The sequence below is a fragment of the Nestor notabilis genome, unplaced genomic scaffold (assembly GCF_000696875.1).
Source record: "Nestor notabilis isolate BGI_N333 unplaced genomic scaffold, ASM69687v1 scaffold34485, whole genome shotgun sequence".
Taxonomy (NCBI): Eukaryota; Metazoa; Chordata; class Aves; order Psittaciformes; family Psittacidae; genus Nestor; species Nestor notabilis.
Window position 1 is genome coordinate 17,595 of NW_009929469.1, and position 25,308 is coordinate 42,902.

Consider the following 25,308-nt stretch of genomic DNA (forward strand, 5'->3'; position numbering starts at 1 on the left):
AGTTTTTAATGGCACACTAACACCACTAGTTTCAGTGGAAAACATTCACAAAATATCTACAAAATCTAGTTAAAACTATTAAAATCAAAACTGTACATAAAATTTACAAAAAGTAGGAGAAAATTAATTGCATTAGAGCTATATAAATATATGCGTCATGCTAACATGGAGAAGTGGTATGTGACTTTCTTAACATAGACAATGTAAGTACAAAAAGGACATTGAGAAATGGCACAGCCAATGGAAATCTTGGAACTGTCCAGTTACAGGTCAGGAAATGGAACAGGCTGATTTAGTGAAATGAACTGCATGATCCACGGCTGCCATGCCAGTTTAGCTCACTGAAACGAAAGCATTCCCTGTGGCTGGGAAAAAGAAAAAAAAAATAAAAAAGCTCTTGAAAGTTATTCTAGAATTGATAAAGTTTGTTAGAGTCCAGGCACTTTTGTTGAGTGTATCAGACTTCTGTATGTTGCTGGGAATCAAGCGGAGGAATCTTCACATCTTCAAAATGACCATCATCTCCACTCTCATAGTCACTCATCATGACTTCTGACTCCATTTCACAGCATGCTGACACATCGGAGCATGAAGCTGTAGAAGCATACACGGACGTGGACATGTTGTCTACAGTTGGTGCTTCAAAGTCTCTATTGTACCCTAACGTGTAAGGAGCATAAGGGTCTCTGTAACTGCCGCTGACACCACTGGTTGTGGTCTGAGGTTCTGACATGTCTGCAGGATAGTGATGGGGAAGGTACTGATTAAGGTTAAATCTCTGCCTGCTTCTTGCAGAAGAACCCAAGCTACCTATGGCTGGCATGTCTCTGGGTGGCTGTATTGACTCAAATTGGTCGCTGTATTCTGGTGGTAATGGTGGAAGCTCATCAGGTGCAGGGAAGTCATCAGGTGGAGGTGGAAAATCACTTTCTATGTCATAACCGCCAGGGTAATAGTCTGTATCGATGGCATTTGGATCATTGTAAAGGGGAGCTGACTCTTCAACCACTTCATAATTTGGATACTCTTGGATACCTGGCAACTGAACGCTTGGCATCCAGTCTGATGTATCCCAGTGATAACCTGAAAAGGTAATTTTTTTAAAAAAGAAGTAGTATTAGTATCTTGTCTTCAAGTCAGTCTGAACTGAGAAGTCAATACATGTATTAAGACAATGCAGTTACCGTGGTTAGGACAGTACTTGTTAATCAGAGAGCAGTTTGTCCTGGTTCCACAAAAGACATTCAACACAACACAACTTTACACTATGCCATGCATTAGATATTGCGTCATTCACACTTGAATTTTTACATTTTGACATCTCAGCTAATGTGGGAAGAGCTGTAGGTCACCTATGGAATGTGCTATTACAATATATAGCATAGAACTGTTCACCAGATAGCAAAGAACCAACAGCCTCCCTGGTGCAGCTAAATTCTTAATCGATTGTTGTTGGGTAATTACAGTTAGGGTGATAACAGCTATGTGTTTTTCTTAAAAATATATTTAGCGCATAGAAACCATGTTTTTCTTGCATAAAAGAAATTTTTAATTGGTAAAGTATCCAGACCATTTAAAGCAACTTTACCCCTTAACTGAATTGTAAAGATAACTTCACAAAATGCTGTTAGCTCTACCTTAACTGCCACACACCTGTGATAAAAACCCTTGACTATTAGTAAAGACATTCCACATTCAAATACAAGAACAAAACAGGAAAATTAAGCTTAATCATGCATAAATGACTGAAAGTGATCCTCTCTCACAAACTCCTCTTAAATAAGTTTGTATTCATCTGCTGGAAACTAGATATAAGCTTAATCTCATTAAAAAAATATTTTTTTCCTCTCATCTGAACACCAAAAAGGGAAATACTACAGAATTGTAAGAAGGTGCAAATCTAGTAAAGAATAATCACTGCAGACAGATGCACAGCAAGCAACTGATAGTAAGTCTGTGTTAAAACCAAGTATTAACAGAAATATTTTGGTGAACATCAACAAACTGCATGCAGAAGTCACCTCTTGAATTGCTGAGGTCAGGAACAGCAAAAGATTCTTTAGGTGGCAGAATGAGAAGAAAAAGGAGAAAACATCTGTAGTTAGGAACCACATAGTAGAACCAATGTGAAGACAAACAAGGATGTTCATGCTGGTTTGCTTTTGTCTAGTTTACTTAACAGTACTAAAGTAGTTTGGTTTTGGTTTTTTTTGTTTTACTCCCGGGATCCTCCTTTGTTAGACTTGAACTGTAAAATAGCTACTGAGTTTATGTACAGCCCACCTGGGACATGGCTGTGTAATGGCAAAATCTGCAGTCGACAGTTTGCAGAAATCCTCTTTTCACTAAATTTAGGACTTCTGCTAAAAAGGATAACAAGGCTCAAGCTAACTTTTTTCTTTCCTTGTATCCCCCTTTGTTTTTTGATACAGGGCTGCATCTATTAGGATGTACACTTTCCAGTATTTCATGCAAAGATGGGAATGCTTCCTATAGTATCTAGCTTATATATGCTGTGCACTGGGAGACTTGCCACCCTTAGTACAGCAATCCCCGCAACTCACACTCAGCAGAGAACTGTCCAGTGTTATCTGACAAAACTTAGATCTCTTTCTCTTCAGGAATCTATATTCCTTACTCAGGTCTGTAATGATGGGTGATGCCTATCCTAATGCCAGAATCTTCTCCTAAGAACTGATACTTTTATCTATTCTTGGAAGACTGGAAGGACAGAGATTTACTCCTGGGGGAGGTTCCTTTTTCATTTTTCCTTTGTCGTTTCCCTTTCAAGCTTGCCTAGCCCAGACAAGAAAATACTGTCCACGCTAAAGGAGACATTAGTCCAAGATCTAAGACTCTTAAGACATCTCTGCCATTATCTCCAGGAGAAGGTTCTGACCACTACATCTACTTAGAAGATGACATTCTTCATTTTTCTAAGGAAACTGGGTGCAAAACTAAAGCCAATAGGCAGACTGTGGTCTTGCAATTTAGCACACTTTTATCAAGGAATGGAACCTGATGATCATCTTTCTAGGTGAAGATCTGCTAGTCTTGCACTCAACATTATCAATCTGCACGGAGCTACAACCTTCCCTGAGTAGCAGTGCAGAGAATGAAGACCTGCAACTGTCCTAGGATGAGACTGCAGTTCATGCTTCCAGGATACCTCTTGGACAGAACCACGTGGGAAGACTAAAGGAAAAGACCATCTGTCCCAGAATGTGACCCTGCTGAAGGCTTGAGCAAGGATCTCTGCTACTCAAACTGGTACCCTCCCGAGGGTTCTCAAAAGCAGAACTCTACCCAAGACACTTTGAAAGAAGGAATGCTTATTAAGAGTAGAAACTTCCAAGTGTTAAGAAGTAGCTAAGCAGAACATCTTCAATTTCTCTACAAATATTCTGCGATGCATAAAATAACTGTATTTATCTTACAGTGATACTAAACCACCAAGCAATACTTTCAACTTTGACTTGAGAACTACATCCATCATTTTTAGTTTCTACCAGTCAAAATCTCAGAGAAAATCTGAGTGATTAAATATTTCCCCTTATAAATCTTGCCTCTTCTAGTCTTCTAATTCTCCCTTTTGTAAGGACTATGCATTACAATTTTTTAGCACTGAGGACTCTGGTCTATATATATCAATTAAATACTGTTATGTCTTTGCATTTGTCTACTTTTTTGTAGACAAAATGTAGACATACACTGGAGATAATGTATATGTCTGCATACTTTAGACAGGATGTACTTCAAATAATAAACCAAAGAGAATCTTTAGCTACTACAATTTTACGTTCTTAAAACGGCTTTAAGTAGGACTTAATAAAAAAAGCAGGGTTTTTCTCAACAAACAGGAAACACACTGTGGATGGTATTTCAGAAGTAACCTCTGCAGCCTCATGGTTGTGAATTACTTGCATATTACTGGAACTTTAGGGATTTTTAAGTTAACTAAAACAATAGTTAGCATTTGTATAGACTCACTGGCACCTTTATTACTGCTATTATTTTGTAAAGAGTTATATTTTCCAGAGTGGTCACTTCTTAAATGTTAGCAAGGAAGAAATAAAATTCCACCAAAAATGTCTACTTCATCTCTTTCAACTTCTTCTCATCAGCTTCCAAAGACATACTACACACACAAGTATACACGTGTGTACATGTATACACTCAAACATACCTTTTAGATACTGATTAAAGGCTGGGTAGGAAGTAACTAATAACACTGATAGGGATGTGTGTATGCCTATATACCTCAAGATCGTATGAGAAAAAAGGGAAGTGAACACTGTCATTGGACTACTCCCATTCTGCTCAGCTGGATAAGGTGCCAACAGATGTGGGTGGGTGAAGAAAAGGAAGCAGGGCTGCTGCTTTTTCATCTACAGTAGTGTATGTAAGTGCCTTTGATGCTGTCTCAGTTCTGCTGGGAGCTTTAGTGTGAACATTTTCAGAAGAGAGTAAGTACCAAGATCTTTTTATAGCAGTACTTTTTTAATCTCAAGAGATCACACTGTAAAACCTGTCTACATGGTAGCTACAGCATATACATGAAAATACTAACAGATATACAATATAAACATATTCTTATATAAAACTTATCAGAAAGTCCAAGTAAATAATATTTTACAACTCCCATCTGCTAGGACTACATTAACTAGAAGACAAATGTGCATTATTCTACAAAGCTGTAAATAAATATGAAAAGCATGTATATACCTTCGTTTTCCACCGAGTCAACAACAGCATTGACAAGGTGTATTACAGTCACTACGGAAGCTTGTAAAAGGTATAAAAGGAGCAAATTAAAACAAACCTATAGTTAGTATCACTTTAAAAAGCATACAGATATACAAAAACCACCTTAAAATTGCAGTTCATTACTATTTTATAGAGCAAGATTATTGGTGTACATATACATTTACCCTCTTATCTAAAGAGCAGTTGCATATAATATATAAAATACATCTCTAAACCTGAATTTTATTCTTGATAAACATGGAAAAGTACTTGTAACTACTCCTGAAGCAAATTCTGCATGAGCACAAAGCTGCTTTAGTTGACTCAGGATTTCTGAAACTTGCCTAAACATAACATTTGCATAATACTTCATCTAACAGCAATGAACTAAAGCTCTTCTAAAGGCTTGTGTTGCATGAATTATGGAGTATTGCATTAGGCTTCCCTTTTAGACTGAAAACTACTCCCCTACTCCAATGTAAGACCACGGGAAGAAATTTTCACTGAAATGACTAAAATGCTAGAATATGAAAAATATCTACTGAAAACTTCTGTTGCTGACCTACGTAAGTTGTGTGTGAACAGTGGTATCACTGTAGGAATACCAAATTCACGTTGTGACATTCTTATTTAAAGCCAGCTGAAATGAATGCATTTTTTATGTCTTCCCTTTCCCAAGATACTTTTGGAAGGGAGAAGGATTTACTTTTATATAGGGTAAGATGGGATAAGCATGTGCAATTTGTTTGCATGACTTGGGGATCAGATTTCAAACTAATAAATTCAGAATCTACCAAAAAGGAAGGAACAATATCTATGATGCTACAGCTATTTCTCTTAAAATGTATTAATGAGTAAACAATACATGACAAGAAATGTGAGTAGAGAATATATGAAATATATGGGAGGGAGAGGAGGGGAAAACCACATGTACTGCACAACACTATACCACAGGAAAAAAGTTGAAAGTTGGTATCAGGTCTACGGGTAGAATGATGAGTACTGTAAGCATACCATTTTACTTTCACCAATCATTAACACATATGTTTCTTTTCATGCTGTTAAGAACAAATCACTCTACTTCATTGAGAAGCAGAATGTTTTTTATTCCTAAGCTAAAGCAATTTCAAATTCTTTTTACCATACAGAGACGAGCAGAAATTGGAATAGGGAGTCAAAACACCTTAACATAATGAATTAAATTATGAGGCAACTGTGGCTTTGTCCAATCAGTCTGAAATGTTTCTGAATGCATAGATGCATTCATAGCAACTGTAAAAGTGTCTGTCATCACAATGGAAATGTAAAAGACTTCCAATTCATAACAATAAAACCCCAATATATATATGATGATTATATTTTGATGGACTGGATTTGTGATCAAAGTATATTTTTATATTGGCTTTTTTCAATGTATGAATTTTTTTATGAATTAATTTTAATCATGGTGAAAGCCAAATATACTGTTCTACTATAACAAAATCCTTTTTGTGCAGCTTCCTTCATTACTAAAGTAATCAAACTTACAAGCAGTCCCTTAAACTCTGCTCTCACTCAGAACTGATCTGATCCATATGGGAGCTGAGGTCGCAGCAAGAAAAAGAGAAGGAAACAAATGAAACTGTAACACCACAAAGGTTTTTACTGAGAGCTGAACGTCAAAGCGAGTTATATTTGTGCAGAGGCCATATTTACAATTCACTGTATTCTTCTATCAGGTGATAACTAATGATTACCTAGAAAAGTCTCTCAAATTTGAACACACTTTTAACACCTTTTAAACACAAGGCTCTGAACACCTGGTGCTGTTTTCACTGCTAATATTCTAATAGCAGAACAATCACACAGAATTTTAAGGTAAAGTAATTAACACGAGGTACAATACAGGCAAAATACTTAAAAAAATTAACATATTGGGGTATTAACACAAGTAAATACACATATATATTAAATAAGCTATTATTTAATATATATTGGATATATGTAAGTCCTATTGAGACTAAGAGATGCAAAGACAGAACAAAGGAACCTAAGGGGCAAGACTGTATTTTACTTACCGTTGTCATCACATGATTCAGACTGAAAGGAGCTGAGAGACTGGACCTCAGACATGCTTTCTCTAGCACTGTAAGGGTGGGAGTTCTTTTCATCCAGAGGCTTTTTTGAAAGGCAGGGGTCAAGATCTACTACTTTAGCTGAAAGAAAAAGTGGTGAGATGATTATTCGATTCTAGATTAGAGTCAATAAAATTTAAGGCTGAGATCTACGCATTTTTACAAAACTTAATAGAGCACGAAGCCCGATCAGACTCAAACCCCAGTAAAGTCATAATGCATTCTGTAACCTGACAGGCATAGACAAAGACTTTGCTCTCAAAATAAAATTGTAGCAGCACACACCTTTAATAGAAAAAGTAATAAAATAAGAATACTTCTTACTGTCATAGTCAAAATCCCAGCTGGGTTTCTGTATTGAATCGCTGTCTGAAGGAGAGTTAGAGGGAGGTGGAGGTGGTAAATTTGGTGCTACACTGCAAACAGCTACAGCTTTCCGATGCCCATGTACAGAATCTGGGTTAAAAGTACTAAACTCTGGGTGCTCAGGGATAGCAGACCCTTCAAAAGAATTCCTGTCAAGATTGTTCCTGGAGTCACTTGGAATGCTTGGAGTGTAAGAAATGGGACGAACAGGAACTTGTGGTGGGATGTCAGAATAGATGTTCTTATTCAATTTTGCATCAAAATAAGGTCTTTGCAAGAAAGCTGTTGTAGCTCCCAGCTGCTTGTCTTCGGGTTCTGGCTGATGCTTCTTCTTTCTACTAATCACTTTGCGGCAAACAACAAAAATGACAACTAACAAAAATATTCCTGCGATGAAAACAATAATCCCAATCACTTCAGATAAGCTAATATTCCAAGATGTTGAAACATATTTGTTAAGAACAATGTCTGTGCAGTGTTTTCCTCCAAATCCATGACTACAGTTGCAGTGATATGAACCGTAAGTATTCTCACAAAGGGCACCATTAAGACATGGGTTTTCTACACATTCATCGACATCAGTCAGGCACCTACCAGAGAAAGAGCAGAGCAATGATGGTTAGTTTACATCGGTAGTCTTTGTTCTAGTCTCCCTATGCTCAACATATTTAATATACAGTACTATACACTACTGGGCAATCTGCTGTTTTATCAGCATTCCAGATTTCAACCAGTCTGAACTGTTAACTGTTAAGTAATACTGTTAAAAATTCCATATATGTGGAACACTACCTACCTTTCTCCACGGAAGCCTACTTCACACTCACAAACAGGTCCATCCAAACTGTCAATACACTTGCCACTGTTTTTACAAGGATTGTCTTTGCAGTACGGACCCAGCTGACACCTGCAAAGGTAATAAAAACCCAAACCATTACCTTACTGCAAGTGAGTATATAGTGTGGGATTCAGGGCTATGTGGGACATAAGGCCTGGCGTTAACTTCAACTAACTCCAGTGGATTTCAAATCTGAACTTTAAGAAGAAAACAGATAAACAAGAAAGCAGAAGAAGCGTTACATTTATAGCTTATTCTCTAAAGGGATCATTGGTACAATAAACCATACAAACGTACCTTTGCCCTGTATATTGTCCTCGGCACTGGCAGATAAAATCATCACTGACCGGGATGCAAGTACCACCATAAAGGCAGGGGTTGGAAGCACATGGGTTGACACTTACATCACAGTGAGTTCCCATAAACAAAGGTGCACACTTGCAGTAGTAACCTGAAATCAAATACAGTTTTTTTGAAAGACACACGTGGCTTTGCAGGATTTAAGATAAAATCCTCTCTGCCCATTGTTCAGACAGAGAGAGGATGGGAAGAAATAGAAATATTTTTATCAAAAGACAAAAGAAAGTCTAACAGTAAGTTTCTTTTTGAATATGGCTGAAGGATAACTTCCATTCCCTCACAAAACTCAAGCTTGTCACTGAATTCAGAATTTTTGAAGGAAGACTCTAAAGTAGGCAGTTAAGAGGACTGACCACAGGTGTTGATACTGAAGTTAATCCCCACTTTGCCTGATGGACTTAAGCCTACTTCATACCCCAAGGGATTGAGTCTAGAACACAGGCAGACACATCTTTCCTACCCGCGCAACAATCCTACCTGTGGAACAATTTGTTCCACAACTCCCTGGGAAAGCAAGAATTATTCACAAAGTCATTTTGTCCTTCAATGCAGTAAAGTGGAAAAGCAGTTTTGAAAGACAACAGCAGAAGAACAGAGCACAGTTTACCTCCATTTGACAGTGCATTGCAGATGCCTCCATTCTGACATGGATTGCTTGAACAACCTTCTGTGGTAGTCAGTAAGCATCCAGGAGTCACATCTACAGATTCTTCCATGTGTGCATAATTTCGTGGTTTACTGTGCAGGGGCAGCTCTTGTCCATTAAGTACAACAGAATCCATACAGCCTCTGAATCCATTGCTAACCTGAGGGCTTCTACCATGTCTTGTACCTTGCTGCCGAATATGACCACCAAAAAACACGTGATTATCTAGGTTTAGTGTCCTAAGTGTACCAGGAGCAGTACCAGAAGCAGTATGCACCCTATCCAGAACAAGTCGTGCGTAATTTCCATCCACTTCAAGAGATACTGAATGCCACTGGCCATCGTTTATCTGAATGCTCTGAACAGAGACAATCCCAGGTCCACTGCCACAATCAAATTTGTATTGCAGCCTTCCATGGTGAATCTACAGAGGAAAACCACAACATCAACAAATGGTCTGCATGCTTAAAGAGTATAAAATATTGATGCCTATAGAAGTTTGTTTGCTGGAGAGACAGGATGATGGTGGTGTTCATAGAAGGCTGTGTAGTAACATTGTATTCTAAACAGTCACAGTGACTGTGATTCATTCCACACGGTTCTTTAAAATATATACTTTGTACAATTTTCCTCTAGTAATGAAGTCTCAGATCATCATCAAAAGATTACAATACCTCAAGAACTTTCATCTTGTGTTTTAAGTGACTTTTTCTTTATGGACTTAATGAGTATTATAAGCAAATAAATATAAAATTGTAGCTAATTCGGGGTGGGTTTTGTTTTGTTTTATTTAAAAAACACTAAAGAAAACTAATTCCTTTTACACGTTATAAAAATTCTGTACAAGTTTGTCACCTGGATGTATAACACACTCTACCTTGAAGGCAATTCTCCATTTTAACAATTCTACAGAGATATTATGATTCTACCTTTTAATTTGGCACAAAACATAGTAAGAACATGGTAAGAAGAAAAGAGGAGATGCATTAAAAGATTTTAATATACCTCTAAGATACTGTAGTCTGTTCCTCGAGCATACATAACAACCGCATGAGCAGAGTAAGTCCTAAGTCTCATCGTCAGTTTCATTTCCTCTTTGTTCTCATTTTCCATGAGACGGTATTTCACATAGCTGCTCCCAGTAAATGTCACAGCAGAGCCGGCTGATGCTTAGGAATACAAAAAAGCATAAAATGTTTTAACACAGGACTGGAATCAAATTTATGTTTGGAAAGTAATACCTTTTTCTGTAGAGATTTTTAATTTCTTACCAGGACACTGTCCAAGTTTGCTGTCTTGGCAAACACAAGTGTATCTTCCTTCCTCTGGATCTCCTAAACATTCAGTACCTTCAGGGCATGGATTTTCTTCACACACACTATTCACCAAGGGGCATTTTCCTTCTGTAAAACAAAACACATTATTTCTCTTCTGTTGGTGGTAACGGTATTTTGTGAAAAGGGACACTTACGTGTAGTAGCTGAAAGTAACCTAAATGATACTCCTATCAGACAAAGAAGTAACAGTTATGGGACATGACTGGCACAAACACAGATGAAACGAATGGCATATATAATTACTCAATTCAATTCCCAAATTTGGCAAATGGTGGTGTGGTTTAAAGTTTACCATTTACTATCATACACCATAAAAAACCAACATGTAGGTATTAAACATGGACAGAGTGGGCTACTGAGAGCAGGAGAAGAGAGTGTCCGTATTTCAGACAGAAAAGGAAGAGGCTTTAAATATTTACTTACGATGTGCAAATTCACCTATCAACATGATTTTAAAGGCATAATTTTAAAAAGAAATGTTTTCCTTGGAGCTAAAGACAAATTAATCTCCTATTATAAATCTGTATATTTATATGTATCTTAATGAATATTTATTTCCCAGTTCACCCTGCCATTCCCAGCCAAGTTTGGAAGCTGTGTGGGCTAATCCTCTAAGCAGAAACCAGAAGTATTCAGGTACTTTGCAAGAACTTACCTTTGTGCATACAAGACTGAAAATGACTGGCAATTTGTAACAGGCAACAAAAAAGGGAACTTCCTTCATAAAATGGAAAACGAAGTTGCAGCTATAAGAAAACAACCCTCCCATAAGCTTTTATTATGTAAACTCTTAAAATGAGGTAATGAGACATGAAAGAATTACTCCCTACTCTGAATAAAATTAGGCAAATACTGCAGTGAGGGTTCAGGACATTCTTATTCTTGTCCTGTAATATAAATTTTCCCCTGTGGATTATGGCTGTTCAAAACCAGAACAGTCTTTTCAAGAATACTGTTTTCCTTACTGCTTTTCTTACCTTTACAAAGACAAACTGCTGTTCTGTGATGACGGGGAGTGACAAAACTCAACCTGGCTGTGCTGTGGGTTGACATGATGTTCTCATCCACTGTTACCTTTTCTTCACAAAATTTCAAAGGACAGTCTAGGCCTGCACAAAGCTTATGGAAAACATCAATTATCCGGACACCCAAAATCTCCTCTAGGTCAGGCACAGAAGAGTTTATCTTGTGGAGTAAAATTCTCATTGGATGCTGAGAGCTACCAGACTTTTCAATATTCAGGAGGACATCAAGATTTGAAGGAGGATCAGAGGGCTGCAAACTAACAATCTGGATATCATTTCTCCTCACACCCAAGATGTTTCTTAACGCTCTCTGGAAATTGCGCCAGTAATCACCAATGAACTCTTCAGGGGCAAGGTTTGCAAAGCGTATTGCAATGCTGTGATTTAGTAAATCTTGTGTGATTTGTCTGATGTGCACAGTAATATCAGCTGCAGTTGTAAATTTTCCATCTGTAACAGTGACATTTAGGAGGTACTGTCCTATGTCTAAGCTTTTATGTGCTATTAGTTTGCCACCGGTACTGGAAACGGAGAACAAGGATTCCATTTTGGGGTCCAGACTGTATGTCAGAGTATCATAAACATCTTGATCAGTTGCATGAATTTTTCCAATAACACCACCCGAATATTCTTCTCCAAAGGCTGTGATAAAGATTTCTAGAGGCAGAATTGCTGGAGAATAAATGCTTTCCTCAATAACTCTAATATCAATGTAGGTCAAAGATGACAACGGTGGTTTTCCATTATCTGCCACCTAAAGGAAGATAAGGATAGAGTTAGTTTTTTGTACTGTAGACAGTACAGTTGTATTTTTCTACCAAAAAAAAAAAGAAAAAGGTCACTACAAGAATATGCTTTATGTGGATTTCACATCACAGCTCCTGACATAACTGTAAATCCTGAAAATTTAAAAAGCTTATATAAGTAGGCTCATGCAAACATGTTTTTATGTCTTCCAAGATTAAAAGGCTACAGTGCTCTTAATATCTGGAAATACCAGGAAGCCACTAACACTTCTAGCAAATTCAGAGGAAATGCACAGTAGCTAATTTCAGACAGCAGATGGTGCTTGAAGCTTTTTTATTTCAAGCGTGGAAACTCATTACAAACTCAAAATGAGTCATGCATTAGAAATTTACAACATGCTTCACCGCAGTTATTAGGAGATGGTCTTGAAGACATTCTAAATGCAGTATGCCAAGCAGTACTTCAAAAAGAAAGCAATACATGTAGAGAGTTACAAATAATTATGTTGTCTTTCATTATTTATGATAATGGAGAGGGGAAAAGACTCCACCTGTAGTGGTACTTGCTTCAGACAATTAAAATAATCATCTTTAACAGGATCAGCCTAATTCAATTTTAAAGCCTGTTTAAACGCCATGTCCCCTGTCCTCCACTCCTGTTTTACAAAAGCATACAATGTTGTCATGTAAAGAAGGGACCAAAAAAAAAAAAAAGAGAAGGAAAGTGAGAAAAGAGCATTCCCTTGGGTTGACTTCTTTCTTTCTATTCTCAGTTCTTGCTTCCCATTTGCCTTTTCCCCAGAGCTCTTTCCCAGTTACTGAAAGTGAGACTAAAGAAAGGGGCAAAGAATTTGAGAGGTCTGAAGGGACAGAGGGGGTATACAGAGTTCAGAAAGTATCCTGCATGGTTCAAAATGTTTTACAATAATTTTACAATTACTACAGGTAGTTGATACACTTTGAAGATTTATGCAGAGAAGCTACTTGTGACTTTTCATACAAATTTAAGCAAAAGAGTTAAAACTCCAGGCACAAGCTTATCTGTGGTTGTGCACATAATAACAGCATTTTTAAAAGGTAACGCATGTCTCATAGAAATGCTTGTCTTCATCCATTAATTCCAAAAGACAGGCATGGCTAGAAACTTGCCCTCTAGTTACCCAAACATAAATAACAAGAGAGAGTGCTCCAGCTCAAGTTGGCAAAGTTTTGTTTTGCCTAGAATTCTGCCTGGAAACAAGACAAGGCAGGCAGTTTAGCTACAGGAGAAATGCCCAAGGGAAACCAGAAAGGGTTCAAAAAAATGGGCAAGCAAAATTAAAACAAATGGACAGCAAGTAGGAAAGAGGAGCCCCAGGAGAAATGATTTTTCAATAGTGGAGATATTTAACAATCTGCTGTGGTTTTAAACTAAAGACTTCAGAGTGTGACATAAAGGACTGTATGACTCATAGCTGAAGATTTCACACACTAATGCTGTGAGACATTTGTTAATGGATAATCTATTTCCTTTGGAGAGAGGGAAAGCAAATGTGAGAAGCATGCACACGAAAAGTGGCTGTTGGGGTTTCTATTAAACCCACAAAAGTAAAGAAAGGCTTGTGTTAAGTTTTTTGGTGGTAGTGAGTGTGTGGGGAGTGTAGAGGAGGGATTATGTGTGGGGTTTTGTTCAGAGTTTTTGGTTTTCCTAATGAAGGTATGCCTGTAACATAAGAAGAGTTCTGCCTCAGCAATCCATTCAGAAAGCAACTAAGGTGAAAGCTGTCAATACTGAAAAGCACATCAGTGAAGGTCAGATAAAAAACAAAAACAAGTATGGAGACATGATACACAGCCATTAACTTATGAGCTGCAAAATGAAAGTGTGGAAAGTGTAAATTTGAGAAGATGCCTTCCTACAGCCTTTCAAAAATTTTTCTTTTAAAGAAAGAGCAGAAGAATGTTTTTCCAAAGAAGTAATATATCTGTTTTTGTGTGTATTATTAGAGCTGAAGTCATGTGTTATGGAAAGGCTAGTATTAGTCTTGGATGCCTTCATCCTCATGTATACTGACTCACGAAGGAGAAGATAACAGCAAATTATAGCAGTGTGTCTATTTAAAAAAGCTATCATACTATAACACGACAAATAGCAATTAAAAGACTGTGACATATTTCCAGAATTCAGGTAGGCAGGGAACTTGTAAATCAAAGGATTAAAGAGTTCCAAAATACTGAGTAGTACAGCACACAAACCCCAGACGTTAGTATAGTCCATTTTAATGATTTACAGACTCTGAGAAGCCTTTGTTCTAAATAAGTACATTTGTTATAAGACGCTTGTTTAGATACTGGATGCCATTAAAATAGCCCTTATTCATTCTCTAGAAAAAAAGGTACATTTCAAGTGCTGTGCTAAAGAGAAGATAGCTGAAGTACTGACAGGCTGTTTACAAGCATCCTACAGCCTAGGAAGTAGCTTGGAAATAAAAGAATTGCATGATTCTACCTAGAGGAAGGTGTTAGATAGGTGCCTCATGCTTAAGAAAAGGCAGTTGCATTAGGAAGGGCCAAAGGTGCAGCTAAGTAATGAAATGTGAGAAAGACAGTGTATTTTACATAGAACAGACATAATTGCCTGGGCATGCATTCACAGGAATACATTTTAGAAGCAAAATAAATAGAAATTACTGCTTAAAGAAATGTAAAATAAAGCATATGAATCTTATATTTCACTGATAGCACATACAGGAAAAACACTGCCGTTTTTTCTTCCCTAAACAAAAACCTTAGTTTGGAGAATTGGTACAGAACTTGGAAAGCATATTTGGCAAGTAGCTGGTTCTTCTGCTGTTCTGGACTCATGCAGCCTAGGAAGGACAACAGATCCATCACCTAAGTACCCTGAAGGGTAATCTGTCCCACCACTAATTAGCAGATCACTATTGAGAAAAAAATGGCTAATAAAGGAATGATACACTTCCCTGCCCTGTTTTTAATCATCTCAATTCTTTAACCTTAAACTAAACTACATTTAAATGGAACCTTTATCTGTGATGATTCTTATACTGCCTATATGACGCTCTGAGCTCCTAATAACATGTTTTAGTGACTCACACAGCAAAAACAACAGTACCTGTAGGAAGCTTCTTTCCTTTCCTGAAAAAACGAGATAGACTTTGTCTGAACACATGATTATTATCCAAACATGGACACAGTTCAGTATACACTGATGCAGACAGTACTGCTCTAGATCTCTGCAAGTGTATGCTTACTCAGAAATTATCTGCAATGTTTCGTCTGAGAGTGATTTGGAGATTGAAATAAATTCCTTGGGTAAAAGTAAAGGTAAAGATTTTTCTTAACACATGAATCTAGAAATGAAGTTAAAGAATTAAGGCCAGCTATTTTTAGCCTAGCAATTTTAAGTCCCCTGTTCACAGCTGCTTAATTTATAACTGTATTAAAAAGGACTGGATAGGATTACAAAAATTGGTTTGAACTTTTCTAACATAAGGTTACAAAAAAGTATTTTAGAGAACTTAGCTATGTTTAGGTAACCTAGATTTTTGGACATGGGCCGGTCTTTTTGCAATACAATGGCAAATGTAGGCAAATACTACAGCATTTCAGGGTAATTTTTGAGTTTCATGTCATGCTTCCCACTGCAAGATTCCGAGATCTCCAAGTAGTGCTGCAAGTTTCAATGCTATGATAAAGGTCCGATGACCTGTTTTTCCATAATTATTCTTTAAAAAAAAGATGTTTTCAGTTGCTATTGGGAAAAGAATGTGTCATTATGGAAAAAAATTTCAGTATTGCCATGATGTGCAACACACCTGTTTCCATCGTATCAGCATAGTCCAGCTCACATCTTCAAGGGTCAAAGCAATAGTGGCCAGAGGAAGTCTGCAGCCAAGAGTAGATGGCTCAAGGGACCTGTCCCCTGCTGGCTTTTCCAGCATCCCGAATGAAAGGCAGAGGGCTTAACAAGGCGACCCACTCTATTAGCAATTCATTTATACCTTCCCTTACTGTGAGTTTAATTAAGCTGTTACACCTGTGAAGATTTCCATTTAAACAAACAGATTTTGTCTCTGAAGATGTTACCTCAAGGTATGTGAACCAAATGACTACTTGGCACATCAGGATCTTGCAAAAGGAAGACAAGGGGTAGGCAGGAAGAAGCAGTCAACTGGGCATACATGGGAAAAGTTAACTAAATACTTACAATGCAAAATGACCAGAGACAGAACATCCTACCTTAACATGGAGTAAATAGTGATCTCTCACTCTGCGATTCAGTGCAGCAGCTGTTGTCAGTACTCCCTGCTGGGTTATCTGAAAAGTGTTCTCTTCATTTCCACTCAGGATGGTAAAGAGAAATGGAGGGCCATTGTGAGAAGAATCCTTGTCTGTCACCACTAGCTGCAGCACACTAAATCCAACAGGCTTATTTTCCTATAAATGAATAATATAATTACATTGGTTTTGTTATAATTGAGGATATTGTCTGATGACTTCTTTTTCACAACAGAAAAAAAAAAAAAGAATATCAAATTACTGTCAAACCAGTTAATCAGCATAAGAGAAATCAGAACGACAATATTGTTTAAGGAAAAATATTACCCTCGGAGAATAATGATGAAAACAGTAAAAGGATAAAGGCAGTACATTTTTAAACTTTGTGGGTTTTTTTTAACTTTACCTTATGATATCTTTAAAAGTAGCTCAGCCTTGAAACTTTACATTTTCCACTTTCGGTCTGAATTAAGATTCCTCTAGATTAATTACCAAATCATCAAAGACTTCAAATTATAGCTAAAACACCTGTTAAGAATAATCCAATGCCTTTGTTCGGAGGATTAGAGAAAATACACTCCCTCACCTGACCACTTGTGTCCCTAATTAATGTTCTGACCACAGTTGTGGCTGCTACAGCCATAGTCCAATTAAAATATGAAACCCAGGTTTTAAAATTTGCATCATAAAATCCCTTCATGTTTGCATCATGTGGGTGCCTGAGGTTTCATGGACACTTCATATACCTTGGTCCATCATGTATTTGATACAACCACCCCCCCTTACCTTGTAATGGATAAGATTAACTTGTAGCACCTCTCCCAGAATATTCAGGCTATACTGTATTGACCAGATTTTTTAAATTTACACACACACACACATGTATTTTAAATGCAAAAAAAAGTAGAAGCCTTATTATGAAGGCTCCTACAACAAGCATACTCTGTTCCTGAGAGAGTAACTCAATTATCAGATATTGCAGCTGAAGCTTTACTTGCCCTTCAGTAAAACAGAGAAGGACCATCACTTTAAAACCCAAATGTTTACATTTGGACATCTAAAGTAATTTGATTTTCATAATAGCTAAGCACATTTCCAACTGTGTCCAAATATGTCCATCTCCAATACATAAGGAAATGCACACTAGCATTCTTGGGCAACTCCTCCAGCTTTTTCTCTGCTACGCTCATATTGGGACAGGCTGATACGAATGAACTGTAAAACACAAGGTCTTCCTTTTTAATTGAGTAAGGGAAACATCACAGACACTGGGTATATAACCTACAGTTTTAGGGGCTACCTTAATTAACATTCACTTTAAGAAAGACTGTAATTGGGGACAGTAAAATACTGTTGACAGCACACAAACATACAAATCTGCTGTTTCTTGTTGTTTGGTTTTTTTCAACAAACCAACCAATCAGTAAGATTCAGGACATCTTACTTGAATACACTATATATGTTGGGTAGAGATATATCACCTTGTCCTCATTTGGAAAGCTGTCTTTACAAATCAAAAACATGGTCTCAATTGCCTCAATAGGTACCTAAACTACCTTTTTCTAAGCAGTAACTCTAAGATTTAAAATAAACAGCAAAATTATTATGTATTTTAACCTACTGTATGATGCTAAGCATGTTATAAATGCAGCCTATAATAGACATACATGTACACACACACACTACATGAAAAAAGAACATGCTCAACTTGCAATGTAAGTTTCTAAATAGACTGTACATTATGAATTTTGTAACCCTTAACACTTATTCAGGTAAGCACTCTCACTGGCAATCTTAAATAAAAATACAGAAGAATAAAATGGAAGCATTAGGTTTATCAAACCTTGAAGTCACAAATTAATACTCCAATATTAATGACTTGACTACTCTCTCTTTACTCACCTGGATGATAACACTATAGTTTCCTTTTGAGAATACTGGAGGATTGTCATTTACATCAGAAACATCAATATTAACTGCAGTTGTGTTAAGTCTTGGTGGGTTTCCGTTATCTGAAGCTTGAACTGTCAAGGTATATCCCGAGATCTAAAAAATAATAAAAAAACCTCAGGTTTTAAGGAAGTAATTTAGTGCAAACCCCTAGTAAAGCTTGCCTTCATATATTTAATCCTTTCTCTTCATCCCTGCTCCCAAAAACCACTGACATAAATAGATGCTTTCACATTGGTGATTTACAAATGTAATAAAAATATACTGGTCATCAATTATATACAGCTGAACTAAACGCAACTACTCAAAAAGTGTCAAAAACTTACCTTTTCTCTGTCTAGAAGTTTAGTCACTTTTATTTCACCCCTTGTGGGGTCAATTGTAAAAGGATTTCCCTGATTGCCATCTATAATTGCGTAGTGAATGCGGTTGTTTGAAGGTCCATCGGCATCATCTGCCATAACCTAAGGGATATTACAGTCTCATTTAAAACAGGTTGAAATAGACTCTATCACATTTCAGATAAACTCATCCTGAAGATCAGCACAGCTGGTTTTGTCTAACATATTTCATAGTTCTCCGGAGAAATGTCACGCAAATAGAATGTACCAACATCATTCAATTTCCTGAATTTCTTCTGAAAATTAAGTCATGTTCTCATGAGGAGAACACATATCACAAAATATCAACTACTTTCCCATAGCATCTCAAGTCCCTCATTCTGAAACTTTTCCAAAATAAATTTTCCATTTACTCAGTGGCAACTTATCTATTTATGTCCATCTTCAAATCAGTATTAATTCCTTCAAGACTGACAGCACGATTGCCATGACAGAGTATTTCAAAGAAAGAAACCAACAATACATACTGTAATGACTGATTGTTCAAGCATAGCATCTTCACTTATTACTGCAGTGTAAGTGTCTTGGCTAAACACTGGAGTATTGTCATTGATATCTGTTACATTAATATTCACTGTTACAACATCACTTAATGAAGGTGTGCCTCCATCTGTGGCTTCCACTGTCAAGTAGTACTCATGAGAACTTTCATAATCCAAGCTCTCAATGACAAAAATGGCTCCTAGGGAAGAAAAGAAAAAAACGCAAACTTCACTCAAACTCTGCTATTACTATAGTATTATATATTACAGACTTTGATTTTGTTCTGACAAATACTCAGCTTGATTTGTCACTGTAAGCTAGAGTTATACAGTAAAATGATCAGGCTTTACACATAAAATAAGGTGAGAAGTTTCTGCTATTACCACACAAGACTCTCACTTTAAAACCACCTGACTTACATTTTGTAATGAAACAAATGAAAAATAAAAAATGCATTTCAAAAATCTCCTTTTCTTGATTTTCAATTTAAATTAACAAAAAATAGGTAATGGCCTTTAATTTGACTTTCCTTGCAACCAGGATTTAATGTCAGGCATGGAGTAAGAAGAGGTAGAAGTGTCTGATCATGAATTTTGATTAATGGAAATATCTGAATTAAAATGTGAACTTTTAACTGGCTAAAGACAGTTCAGTCTCTAAAACAGAGGCTGATTTGCTGCTGCAAAAATTGTTTTCTTGGAACCTTTTTCCTTTTTTCAAATATGTGAAGAAGTTAAAGTGGCAAAGTACTTCTATAGCATAGTACTAGCATGCATACTGTAAAAAGCAACTGGAAGAATTATAATTTCAATTACACTAGTGTAGTTAACTACTATTAACCTTTCAGTAGAAATCTTATTTAAAATAACAAACTTTACCAGGAATTAACTCTAGAAAAAGAGCCAGAGAAGAAAACAAGACCAGAGTTTAGATGTATATTGATTTTTAACAAACAATTGTCATTAATAGGGTAAAATTCTCCACAGAACCTAAATGCTTCCTGAGACTAAATCTGATTAACATGCAAGCCTAAAATCTCCACTGTCATGCTGAATATATGACCGAATAGAATATGCCAACCTCTCTTTACCAAACTCCTCTAGAATTAATGTCTTTGTTGACCAATGACTAGTTTTCCCAATCAATTTAATTTCTGATCTTTCTTTTACCAAGTCTGGCCACTCATTCTGATTATAGAGCTCTTGCGAAAAGACTATTATGCTTCCATCATTATGGAACTATGTCTTTCCATCCCCTCTGCTCCCAAGGTGGGGAATATTCCAGCTAGGAAACCCTTACTCTTGCCAGCTAGGTGAATCTAACCCAAATAACAACAAATAGCAGCAACAAACAAAGTTCCTATTCTACGTTTTACTGCATTCCTCTAATAAGCATGCTGACAAAATGGGTGAACAGACACTAGCACTGGCTTTACAGCCCGGATAAAGCATAAAGATTATACATATTTGGCTGAATTACTGTAAAACAGTATGGCACTTTGCTTGGTTAGCCTGAAGTATATTCAGTTGTAATCTGTTACCTGTTGCTGAATCGATGCTGAATTTTCCATGTTCATTGCCACTGACTATTGAGTATGTGATTTCAGCATTGGCTTCAATGTCCCTGCTTGCAGCATAGATCTGGAGAACTTCAGTTCCAACCAAAACATCCTCTGATACACTTGCACTATACTCCCTATGCTCAAATACAGGCGGATTATCATTTATATCCAAAACAGAAACTATAAGACTACTTGTTGAAGACAGTCTTCTAGGTAAACCTTCATCTGTAGCCTTCAAAGTTAGGGTGTACACAGCTTGTAATTCACGATCCAATGGCTTCTCCAAATGAATGATTCCAGAGAATTCATCGATAGAGAACTGGCCCTCTGCAGAGTTCATCAGTGAATAATGGATTTTACGGTTCATCCCTGCATTTTGAAAACAATTGCAGACTATGAAGCAGCCATTAAAATACACCAACATAATAACAGATCTGATAGTTATAGAAATAAAACATGCATGCTAAATATTATCATTCATGTTAAAGTAAATTTCAGCGAGAGTTAAAGGCTCTTGTGAAGGGCAGAATGATTACCAAAAAGATGTAATCTGATTTAAAAAAATAAGCTAATGCTTCATTGCACTGATTTTCTGCCACACAAAAAACATGAAGCATGGTTCTGTTTCAGCCACAGTACCAGCTAATATGAAACGATTAGTAATATACATCTAATTATAACTCAAGAACAACAGCATCTGCTTAGCAGGCTTATAAATAACACAGAAGGATATGGGCGAGTTAGGCTGCATCAAATAACTAGGCTCAATACCAGTAAGTTTATTTAAGAACCATGTCCCTAAATTAACAGAAAACAATTTTTGGCAACCTTCCTGTGCCTGTCAAAGAAACTAAAACCCCATAGGTTTCTGAGCTAAGTATTTTGTTCTTCCTGAGCTTCAAAGACCAGTGAAAACATCTGTCTGATACCTTCCAATTCAGCAACCTAGCTTTATCATAGCACAAAGCAGGTTGGTTGTTTCACGAGATGGGGGCAATAATTAATTAATACTATTTGATTAATAAAATGATGATAAATGGAAATCCTACACCTTTAAAAAAGCCTTACATGGTTTTATTCCTTTCACCAAAGCCTAGAGAACAAACTCTTTCTAATGTTATTTTCAGTTCATGTTTACTCAAAATACTTCTAACTACACAGAGAAGATAAAGAAAAAGCAAAAATCTTGACAGGGAAGCATATACAGAAAGCTACAATCAACTAGGGTTGTCTTTATGGTATGATCATTGATAGCTAGCCTGAGAAGCACCCATTCAAAAATTTATGAACACACATTATATGAGCAGCCATGGCTTGATATTCCTTTTACTTATACTAGGAGTAAAATGATGGACCTAACTTGTTTTAACATTAATAGGTTATTACACTGAAAGTACCCTACAAATACCATACCCTACCCTCCTATTCTTTTTTGCAGAGACACAAAAGGACTACTATGCAAGCTCCTCGCACATGGAAGTCAGGTGTTACATGATTTAGTGGACCTAAATATATCTTTCAGGAGTCTAATCCTGAGAGGTATTGAACATTTGCCAGTTCTACTGAAAGACTTAACACCTCTCAGGATAAGACTAAATAAACGTTACCATAACTTTGAGACCATGACAAAAGTATCAAAGAATGCATACCTGCATCTGCATCTGTTGCCTGGACTCTTGTCAAAAGGGTTTTAGGCTCTGTGTTTTCAAATACTGTAATGGAGTAAGGATCAGCTGTGAACTCTGGGGCGTTATCATTCACATCTTCCAGAGTCAGAATAATATCAGCTTGGCAGAATCTTCCTCCTCCATCTGTGGCTTTCACTAGAAGATAATAAACCGCTTGCTGCTCACGATCAAGTGGCATTAATGTTTTCAGTTCACCTATAAAGAGAGTAACATACATAAGCTGATGCAAGTTGCAAGACTTAAGTATCCTAACATGTTATCCTCTAAAATCTTTGCACTCAGAAAAAATTAAAAAACAGTTTTCTTTTTGATAGTAATTTCATCAATGGCTAAGTCAGCAGCTGTACTGCACTAATGAGCTCCACTTTGGGCAAGGCATGTCAGTGGCCTGTTCTTTCAGCTTTTGAAGATTAAATACTAAAATCCTCTGCCTTTTTCCAAAAGCCACTGAAACAGAAATAGCTATAGTAAAACTACCTGATGGTGCAGAAAGAGAGAGAATATGTATACATGCAGAAATCCATATGGTTTTGTGTAAAGAGAACTAAAATATTAGAACTCCAGCTTTAACAAAATTCAAGGTAAAATCCACATATGATTTTCCTGGGTTATTTAGTTGTGTTCCTTCCACAGCTATTGAGCTGACTCCCCTCCTCTAACATTCAATAAATGAACAGAACTATTCACACAAATATAACTTACTGCCACAGACAAACCTCTAGAGGTCTAACAAATACTTTCCAGAGTGACAGAAAAGATGGTGACTGGCACAGTGTGCAGCCATTGCCTCTTTTTAAACGATTCAAAAAAGTATCCTTAAATATTGTTTATGGGTATTCTCATAAATGCTTTCACCAATCTGAATTTATTAAACGTGTCAGCACAGCACACAGGTGACATTCAAAGTGAAAAAAACCCAAAACAACCAACAGCGAAGAAAGATCCTTCTCATTTTTTCACCACTGAAGTATTCTCATTTCCTTCTCCATATTTCCACTATATCTTTGTATTTTTCTTATTTACATTTTTTTATACTGTTTACTACTCCCTTCTACTGCTTGTCTACTGCAGCCTGCAGAGCACAGGATTTTGGCAGTAGCTTTGACCTATGTTATAATCCAGAAAACAGGAATGCCCTGAAAACCAAAGTCAGGCAAGTTAAATGTTACTTTCCTTCATATAATGCTTTTAAAACTGGAGGCGCTTTTGGTATTTAGTGTAAAACGGAAATTTGTTGTTCCATCTAACCTCATCCCATTTAATATGCCAAACCAAATGCTGGCAAAGAGAATCTGAATGAAGGTATTTTCAATTATAAACCATTACTGCTACTACTGAATATATACTGAATACACAATGACTATAAAAAGTACAAAATTTACAGCATACATTGACTCCAGTCACTTCAGCATGGAAGCTTCTGGCTTTAGAACAATTACCACATTTACTCTTTAGTTCCTCGGATATTAAAATGCTCGTTTTTTCCCCAAGTCCTACTCAATATATTATTAGCGTTTGTGTAGTAGAAACATTTCAAACAGTTATATAATAAACTAACCCGTACTGGAAAGCTTGAAGTACTGACATTTATGTATGTCTTAATGTAAAACATTTTATAAAATGAGGTGATGATTGGAATTTTGCATAGTGTATAAAGTATTGTTACCTGTGTCTGGAGTGAGTCTGAATTTTTCTGCTCCTGTGCCATGCAGTGTGTAAGTAATTTCTGCATTGGAACGAATATCTGCGTCTGTAGCAGATACCTGCATTATCAGTTTGCCAGGAAGTGAATCTTCAGGAACAGAGTCAGTGTATAAAGCCTGCAAGATTTTAAAGTTACATTGAATCTAAACATATGAAGTAAGTAGAGCTTGGAAAGGGATGAGGACAAAGGAAAGACAAATGAGATAACATCCCCTTTGAGTGTCTGGTAACATATGAAATGAGGATGAAATACCTGAAAATGAAAAGAACTTCTGATTTTCTAATTAATTAGCTCACACTTGTTAGGCTATTCAGAAAGGTAATTAATACTGCAACCATAGGGACTCTTGAGTATCACTGAATAGCTAAGAACTCTAAACACTTGTAACTGATTAACTGATAATTAAATGCATTCCTGTAACAAGAGTTAGAAATTTTTGGTAACTTCATTTTTTTCTTTTTTGGTAAATCATCTTTTCTAGGTCTGACTCAATCTAGAAGAACTGACACCTGCTGGTTTTTGTAATGGCAAGGAATAAGAAGTTCACAGTTTAATTAAAAACTAAGAAAAAATCCACCCAGAATTTAAAGACACTGCACTCTTACAGCTCATCCATGTCAAGGAATTGCATTAGATAAGAAGGACTGAGCCTTATAACACCAACATTAACAAAGGAAAAAGTCTAAAACTACTGACATACTAGTCTATATAACTGCAGTTGTTTATATAGAAGTAACCAACATAAACATCAACTAACAGAAAGACTCAAATGTTCACTGTGTAATTGATGCTTCCCAGAACAAGAAAAGATTTCCACCTGCTAACATGAAATATGTGTTCAACAAGATGGCTATGAAAAGTCCAAATGTGCTAAAGTAAAAAAACAAAAAGCTGACTATGAAAAATCAGGGCTTTCTCATGAGGCAATTAAACATCTTACACAAGCCCATCTTTCTGGGTTTTTCTTTTTTGTTTTGTTGGGGTTTTTTTTTTGTTTGGTTTGGTTTGGTTTTTTTCCCATTCTTTGTTTTTCATGTCTGTTTTTGCAGACTATCAAATCT

General features: G+C 36.6%; 1 protein-coding gene across 1 annotated transcript in view; it reads right to left on the reverse strand.

Moving 5' to 3' along the window:
• Nucleotides 1-215: 215 nt before the first annotated feature.
• Nucleotides 216-25,308, reverse strand: part of FAT1 (FAT atypical cadherin 1) — a gene marked incomplete at its 5' end in the record, with an annotated part of 33,756 nt that continues 8,663 nt past the window's right edge. The window contains 18 exons of the mRNA XM_010014978.1: nt 216-1,083; nt 2,022-2,057; nt 4,726-4,785; nt 6,804-6,941; nt 7,185-7,816; nt 8,023-8,133; nt 8,362-8,515; nt 9,032-9,494; nt 10,076-10,233; nt 10,342-10,473; nt 11,385-12,186; nt 16,421-16,618; nt 18,362-18,505; nt 18,736-18,873; nt 19,278-19,492; nt 20,834-21,223; nt 22,504-22,737; nt 24,209-24,362. Coding sequence (XP_010013280.1) covers nt 458-1,083; nt 2,022-2,057; nt 4,726-4,785; nt 6,804-6,941; nt 7,185-7,816; nt 8,023-8,133; nt 8,362-8,515; nt 9,032-9,494; nt 10,076-10,233; nt 10,342-10,473; nt 11,385-12,186; nt 16,421-16,618; nt 18,362-18,505; nt 18,736-18,873; nt 19,278-19,492; nt 20,834-21,223; nt 22,504-22,737; nt 24,209-24,362 — 4,785 coding nt within the window. The remainder of the gene's footprint in view (nt 1,084-2,021; nt 2,058-4,725; nt 4,786-6,803; nt 6,942-7,184; nt 7,817-8,022; nt 8,134-8,361; nt 8,516-9,031; nt 9,495-10,075; nt 10,234-10,341; nt 10,474-11,384; nt 12,187-16,420; nt 16,619-18,361; nt 18,506-18,735; nt 18,874-19,277; nt 19,493-20,833; nt 21,224-22,503; nt 22,738-24,208; nt 24,363-25,308) is intronic.